Source organism: Psammomys obesus, unplaced genomic scaffold, assembly GCF_907164565.1.
Source record: "Psammomys obesus unplaced genomic scaffold, mPsaObe1.curated_primary_1811, whole genome shotgun sequence".
In the NCBI taxonomy this organism is placed as follows: domain Eukaryota; kingdom Metazoa; phylum Chordata; class Mammalia; order Rodentia; family Muridae; genus Psammomys; species Psammomys obesus.
The window spans coordinates 439,480-447,789 of NW_026590212.1; the positions used below are offsets into that span (position 1 = coordinate 439,480).

At 40.5% G+C, this 8,310-nt stretch overlaps 1 protein-coding gene across 1 annotated transcript in view; it reads right to left on the bottom strand.

Annotated features, from left to right (window-relative positions):
- Positions 1-6,970: 6,970 nt before the first annotated feature.
- LOC129676358 (filaggrin-2-like) overlaps positions 6,971-8,310 on the bottom strand; it is a 15,579-nt gene continuing 14,239 nt past the window's right edge. The window contains exon 4 of the mRNA XM_055606718.1: positions 6,971-8,304. Coding sequence (XP_055462693.1) covers positions 7,033-8,304 — 1,272 coding nt within the window. The 3' untranslated portion in view covers positions 6,971-7,032. The remainder of the gene's footprint in view (positions 8,305-8,310) is intronic.

Here is an 8,310-nt window from a genome sequence, read left to right on the forward strand (position 1 = left end):
GCCTTATTGCTCTGTCTTTTGTTGGTTGAGCTTTTACACTGGCCTGTACCCATCAGGCTATCGTAAGTGTTTGGAGTTAGTTTCTGGTGGTTCCTAGAATCCTGTGGTGGAGAGAATCCCCTTGGCAGGAAGATGGTTTTTCCTGAAGGAAGCCTCTTTGGCTTCTTGGGTATAGTCACTGTATGGCTGGTGTTTTTCAGGAGTTGCCACAGCTCACCTCAGGCATAGAGACCTGAGTGGTAACTCTGGTCCTTGTTAGTCGAGAGGGCTCTCCTCTCACCTGGAGAAGTCCTGGAGACAGCTGCCCTGCTTCTGGGTTTCTTGCTGTGAATTTAGTGAGCTGCTGCTGTAACCTGTGTGTCCCGTGGTTTGGTCAGTTTAATTAGGGATAATTGGTTGCCCCTTGGAGCAGTATCCGTTGATTGATCTCGGGGATCCCGGGCTTTTGTAGGTCTGAGGTTGGGGCTCTGTGCCCCAGTACCCAAGCGGTAATCTGTGGCGAGTGAGTACTGCTCTCCTGGTAACAACAGGCTATCTGGTGCACAGCAGGTCCCTGGGTTGGGCCAGTCTGAGGGACCTTTTCCAGGGATATACTGGGTGGCGTAAGTCAGTCCCCTTTTCTTTGTTCCCTGTGAGGATTTCTCCAAGTCTCTGGTGTCTTGGGGTGCACAGTTCTGTCTGTGAAGAATAGTTGGTACAAAGCAGGTCTCTGTCTGGCAGCTAGCACGCCTGCCAGCTAGTTTGGGGGACCCTTTCCAGGGATATACTGGATGACCTAATTAGGGTCCCCATTTCCTTCCTTCCCTGTGGGGTCTACTCCCGACAGGGACTCCCAGTCTCTGTTGCCCTGGGGTGCACAGCTCTGTGCCAGAGAGCTAGGCGCCCAAAAACTCTCTGTACTCCCAGCTTGGGCCCAATTCAGTGATGGCAGCTTGTACCTGCTGTCTTCGAGACTTTTTCCAGGTAAAGACTGGGTGACCCGTGGCTAGTCGCACTGCCTTCCTTCCCCGTGGGTTTTTCTTGTGACTGGGACTCCCACTCTCTGGTGTTTTTGTGCCCACTGTTCAGCCTGGGAAAATGATCGGGACACACAGGCGTGTGGCTCTGGTCCAGCGACCTAGTGCCTGTGCAACCCGGGATCTCTTCTGGGTTCTGGCTGGGCGGCCTGAGAGTGGACCCGACTGATTCCAACGCCCTGGGCACTTCCTCTCACCTGGGAAACACGATTGCTGTTGTTTTAGGGTCCAGAGTTCAGTCTCTTGGTCGCTGTATGGAAAATGTTGTCCTGCTCCTCAGACGCAGTGTTCTCCTGGCACTGCCATCTTGTCCCCTCCTATGTCTCTTGTTTTGTTTTTATTTTTGTTTCTTTTTCAAAAGCGAGAGAGGATATAGGGCTGATTTTTAGGGAGGTGGGTGATATGGGAGGAATTGGGAGAGGGGCAAAATGTGATTCCTTCTATTTAAACTGTTTGAAATTTTCATTGTAGAGGTCTTTATCTTTTTAAATTAATTTTATTCATAGGTGTATTTTGGATTTCTTAGTAAAACATAAGGGTGTGTAGAAAACCTAAAGATCTTTTTGTATGATAAACTTGCAATTGCAAGTTTTCTGAAATAATCAGTTCTAATAGTCTTTTGGTGAACCCTAGGTTTGTTCAGTATGTCGAGTCTTATTATCTGCAAACAGTAATCATTTGACCACCTGTCTTCTTATTCATAATCCACTTTTTTAATATTTACCTTATTTCACATTCTCTCTCCTACATGACTCCATTTTGTTTGTTTCACTTGGCCTTGCACAGCCCTTCTCCAGATGTACTCTCTGATATCTTTTGAATTTAAAATTTGTAATGATAATTTTTCTTACAATGTATTTTGATTATATTTCCCTCCTCCCAACTCCTCCCAGATCCTCTATCTGCATGCCCACCAAACTCTATATCTTTTCTCTTTTTCTGTCTCAAAAGAAAGGAACAAAAATTAAAACAAAATAAGAAACAAAACCAGAAAATAAAATTACAAAATGCAGGCGATATCACTCAGGGAGGCAGATGTAGACAGATCACTTTGAGCTCAAGGCCAACCTGTTCTACAAAGCAAGTCCAGGTCATCCAAGGCTACACAGAGAAACCCTGTCTTGAAAACAAAAACAATATAGGAAAAAGGCAAGCTAGAAATACCTAGCAAATAAAAATAAAACAAAAAATCCCACAAAATAGCATAGAATTAATTTCCTGTTGCCAACCACTGTCCTGGAGTCTAGTTGGTTCATATACCCAGAAAGAGAAAGGTGATACTTTTCTTTATCAGCAGGTATCAATTGCAGATAGTTTTTTGTTTGGGATGGGACCTTGTCTAGCTTGAATCTGTGCAGGTCTTGTGAGTGTTGCTTCAGTCTCTGTGAGTTCCTAAGTGCGGTAGCCCTGTTGTATCTGAAAGACACTGTTTCTTTGGAGTCATTCACCACTCTTAGAGTCTTTGGGGCTCCTTTTACAAGTATATCCCTTAGCCTTAAAGAGAGTGGCTTGATCCCGTTTAGGACTGAGTGCTCTGAAGTCTCTTCGCATATTGTCTAGTTGTGCATCTCAGTATTAACAACCATCTGCTGCAAGATGCTTCTTTGATGTGGGTTGACACAGCACTTTGTTATTGGGCGTAATTTTAATTCTATCTCCTCTTAGTAGAATAACAGTCTTATGTTTTCCCTTAGTCCCTGTACCTACCTGGTTTCAGTCTTGTCTGTCTGGACACTTTACCATTGTCAAGTACGGGTTTCATCTTAATGTGTCACAATTACACCAGTTTGTCTTGCAGGCATTTTGGTTGTAGGTCACAGTGTTTATAGTGGGTGATATTGATGCCTTTCTTCTCTGGTAATGTGTAGAGTAACTTCCAGGATCGTGAACAGTAGGAGTGATGTTTCTCATTAGCAACATCTCAACTTTTCCATGTTCGATCAAATTTCCATTGTTGAATGAGCTACCTAAGTGTTGTCTTTGGCAATAGGGCCTTACCATCAGATAGTAGTGAGCAACCAATAGCCTTGGCAGTAGCTGTGATGTTTAGGGGGGGGGTGCTTTCATGGGCTCCTTGGCCAATGACTGAACAAAATGTAAACTATTCCCAGCAGCAGAGGATTTACTTGGCGGATTAAGATGTCTAGCTGGAGCAGTGTGTCCTTCATTATTTGGTGACTTCATATATATATGCCTTTAGATAACATCATCATATAAGAGAAAATATACAATATTTGTCTTTTAGGGTCTGGGTTCCCTTAGGATATTTTCTTCCTAGTTCTATCCTTTTATCTGCAAATTTTATTTTTTAACAGTTGAATAACATTTTATTGTGTAAAAGCATGCATTTTCATCATCCACTAGATGTCATCAGTTGATGGACATTCAGGTTACTTCCAATTTCTCGCTATTATGACTAGATAAGAAGTAAACATGGATGTGGTAAGATTTTAAGTCTTCAGGTATATGCCTAACAGTTGGATAGCTTGATCTTGAGGTGTGTAATTCTCAGCATTCTGAGGAACAAGCATATGATTTACATAGTGGCAGCACCATTTGCACTCCTACTAGCAATGAATAAGTATTTATATATGTGTGTCAGTGTGTTGATATATGCTTGTGAATGCAGGTGTCCCCAGAGGCTAAAAAGGTGTCATATCCCCCAGGGCTGGAATTGCAGGGTTGTGAGCCAGCCAGTATGGGTTCTGGGTACTGAACTCTGGTCCTCTAGAAAGACAGTGCAGATTTTAACTGCTGAAACATCTCTCTAGACCCATTCTGTCCCTTGCTTAACCACCCTGGCTAAAATTTCTACTGGAGTGGAAGTTTCTGGCTTCTTTGGAAACTCAGTTGTGTCACGTGAATATGTTTTTTTGTTTTGGTCCCAAGTATGGGATGTGGGAATGTACCTCCCCTTGGGAAACAATTCTCCTTGAAAACACCCCTGTGAGGGGGTCACATGATGATTGTTAGCTGGAAACTATCTTGTGTGACGGGCTTGTTTTTGCTAGCTTTCCCTGTGTGGAATCTGAGAAGGGATAAACAGACAGTGAGACAAAACTTTTTGCATTTCAGTTCTTTGCAACATTTCATATCACTTTGCTGGCAGAGAACTTTTCTTGCTGCTTTCTCAGAGTTTTGCTGATTCAGTGGACTTGTGCTGTTGGGGCAGAGTCTAGCCACTTTGCTTAGTAGCACCACGGCTGTTGCTGTTGTTTGCTGTTTGCTGCTGCTGCTGTGGTTTGCTGCTTTGCTATTTGATTGGACTGCTAGTATCCAGACAACTGAGATTGTTATATTCTCAAAGAACCCAAGGACCCTAATCTTCAGGAAGTAGCTAAAAGAGTTCTACAAGGAGAAAAGAGGGAACAAGTCAGGAGCCTGACACAGAGGACCTTTGAAAGGCTCTGCCCTGCAGAGTATCAATGCAGATGCTGAAACTTATGGACAACTTTTGGATAGAGTTCAGGGAATCTTAGGAAAGAAGTGGGAAGCAGTAAGATCTGGAGAGGACAGGAACTCCACAAGGAGAGCAACAGAACCAAAATATCTGAGCACAGGGGTCTTTCCTGATTCTGATACTCCAACCAAGGCCTATGCATGGAGATAACCTAAGACCCCTGCATAGATGTAGCCCATGGCAGTTCAGTATCCAAGTGGGTTCCATTGTAGTAGGAACAGGGACTGTCTCTGACATGAACTGATTGGCCTTCTCTTTGATCACCTTCCCCTGAGGGAGAAGCAGCCTTACCAGGCCACAGAATAAGACAATGCAGCCACTCCTGATGAGACCTAATTGACTAGGATCAGAAGGAAGGAAAAGAAGACCTCCCCTATCAGTGGACTTGGGGAGGGGCATGCATGCAGAGGGTGGAGAAGGGGAGGAATTGGGACAGGAGGAGGGAGGAACCACATGGGGGATACAAAGTGAATAAAGTGTAATTAATAGAGAATTTAAAAAAAAGAGTTCTACTGCCTACTAATCTCCTACCTAAGATGGGGGGGGGGTGATTAGAAGGGAGGTAGAGTTGTTTAAGAACCTTAAATAAAGTAGTTGATTGAAAAATATCTGAGCCTACATTCTACTAGTGTTTAATAATGGTGAAGTGGACTTCCTTGTGTTGTTCTTGTTCTTAGATCTTTTTATTATTTGATGCTCATTGTGGGTTTGTTAAACATAGTGTATATTTGTTGAGTTATAATAATTCCATAGTTAATTTGTTTGGAAGTTTTTTTATCATGAAGGGATTTTGAATTTATTGTATGTTTTTTCTTCATCCATTGAAATGGTTGAATCATCTTCATCTTTCATTGAGTTTGTGTGTCATCTTATATTTTGATTGTGTGGATTTTAGTTTATTATCTAGGTAAAGCTCTATGAACACTGTGGAATATTCCAGTAGATAGATTGCCCACATCCATAAAGGTAGAGTTTGGTAGGACTCTCACTGTTACCATGAAAAGGTACAACCTAAAGGTGACTCCTCTGGAGTTGTGGAGCTATGGGTGGCAGATGCCAGAATCCATTTCTCAGTATGATTCTGGCCCATATCTCTGGTTCTTACAATGTTCCACTATGTTTTCCTTATAATATATCTAATTTATCTACTGATTTTGTTTCTCCTTGCAGAAGAGGTGATGGTATGGTACCTCTGTTCCACCATTTTGAAACATCAGGGTTAGTGGCTTTATAAAATCACCCAGGAAATTCTCCTCAGTTTGAATTCATAAGGAAGATCAAGAAAACAGTTTGAATTAGGGGTAAAGAAGAAGAATGGAACATAAAATTCTATCTAGAAAATAGATGCTCTTTTACTGAGCATGCTCTGTTTGGGCTTTTCTTTGTAACTGTGAACTGGGGAGAAAAATTTTAAACCCTTAACTAGTTTTGACATTCTAAAAATTATCATTGGCATAACAGTAGTAATAAACTTTCTGCTGAAGTTAATAGCTTGTGTATTTTTCTGAGTTTTCTTACTATTCACAACAACTTCATGAATTTTCTTCTTTTAGTCCAGAATGTATTGATTGCTTTTATTCTATAGATAATGTAGGGGTTCCATGACTTCTACTGATATAGATATCTCTATTCATGTATTTGACAGAGAGAGTCTATAGCACATGAATCTTACTCTCAGAGTGCAGAGTATATTAGGAATAGCCTAAAGGAACAATATTTAATATTGGCTGAGTTGATAATAATTAATTAAAGTATCTCCAGTGAATGCAATGGAAAGTCTTTCTGTAAATTATCTGGACAATAATTTAAAGGAGAAAATGACTAAATATGGTTGATTTTTTTCTTTCCTTTGACTCTGTACTGTTAGCATCTGAGTGTTTTACTGTTGCTAGTTGCACAGAGGTAGAAGAAAAGTGCAGTAATGTCTGTACAGATAAAAAATGAAAAAATGTTCAAATGAAAAGTTTATTGTCAATTATAATCCAATACAATTTTCTGGTTTCTGTATCTAAGAAATCATGACAATAAGTTTAAGAGTAAAAGAATTTTAATGGTAACACAAAAGATGAAAATATTCTGAATCTCCACCCAGGAAAAAATCAAATTCTTTGTCCAGGACATGTAATATGTTATACCATTACTAGAAAAATCATGACTTTTAAGCTATGACCTTTGCTTCTTGGATAAAATTTTTATCATGAATTAAAACAGTATGAGGAAACCCCAAATTCTTGTCTCAGAGAAGTTTTAAATGTTAATTTTAAATCCCAAACACCAAAATCATATACACTTTGATTGTGTACTTCTGAATATAGTTCCAATACTTTTACTTATTTCATTTAATTTCTTTTATCCAAGAAGATCAGTGACTTTAGAGTCCTACAAAAATATCTTGCACCAAACAACATTAAATTTAGTAATACAATTAATATGAAAGAATATACCACCTACTGCCAGAATAAGGAATCATATTAAACATTTTATTGTCTTACAAAGCATCCCCTTTATTCCTTGGTTTAGTTCTTAACTTGCTTTATCATGCTTATTACTGGCTTCTCAATCAAAGTAAGAGTATCTTTGTTCTTGGACATATGTATATAGTGGAGTGTTGCTCTCTAAGTAAGCAGAACTTGAATTCATTCCCCCCATTTCATGGTAACTTCTGGCTCCTGTCTTCTTGTCATCTACAAACTGATTACAATTTCTGATTCTCCCTGAAAGCTTATATCCTGACTCCTGCCCTAGTCTTCCTTCACCCACTATGGTTGCACTTGGTAAATATTCATACTCTTCAGTTCCCATACAGAATAAACTGTGAACAGAGTTGTTGGAAAAATGTCTTTGATTGCTCTTTTTGCTGTCACTTGACAGCTGGTAGCTATCACCTGACTGGATATGGCTACACACTTGGCTATCATTTGTGTTGAATCCAGATTGACTTCCAATTGAATTGTATTCTGAATATTCCTGAAATGATATATATGGACTATAGTTAGAACCAGTCTGGTCCACTGGCTGGCTTTGAGTAGTTTCTTCATTTTCATTGTTACTGTATCTATATTTAACATTACTAAAATTTGAATGTTCAGGTTGGACTACAGAATGGCTAGGACTAGAAACTGCATTTCTAGGTGTATTAGATTCAAATAGATTATAGTAATCAACTGGCTGCCTAGAACCTGTGTATGACTCTCTATGTTTGAGATCTAGACCTTCAATTCCTTTAATTCCATTTGATCTTCCATGGTCAGATAGAGAGAAGGACTGTCCATCTGGTGACACTTCTGTATTTGTGATTCTTTCAGACCAACAAAGACTGGAATTTCTGCTTTTTCTAATGCCTCCAGAAGGTCCATATCCTGACTCTCCATAATCATATTCTTCCCTACCATAGCTGCCATGTCTCCAATGTTGACTAGAATCAGACTGATTTCTGCTACTGGAAGAACTAAAACTCTTTCTCCCAGAAGAGCCACGTCCTCTATTTGATTGTTGTATAATACTATCCCTTGACTGCCAATGAGTACTATGTGATACTCTATGACTAAACTGAGAATGCCTTTGAGGACTTCGAAGTCTTCCCTGAATGAACTCTCTTTGCTGCTGTCCATGCTGACCATGGGAGGATATTCTGTGCCTCTGTGAACTTTCTGAGTGCTCCTCACCTTCACTGATATCAGGCTGGTTGGGAGACCTTCTTGGAGGTCTTCCAGAGCCTGAAGTGGAGGGCTCCTGATGCCCAGATTCAGGATGTTGACTGCTATGCTGGTGCTGTCTTTGAGGAACACCCTGTCTGCCCTTTATTGACTCTCTTTGCTGCTGTCCATGCTGACC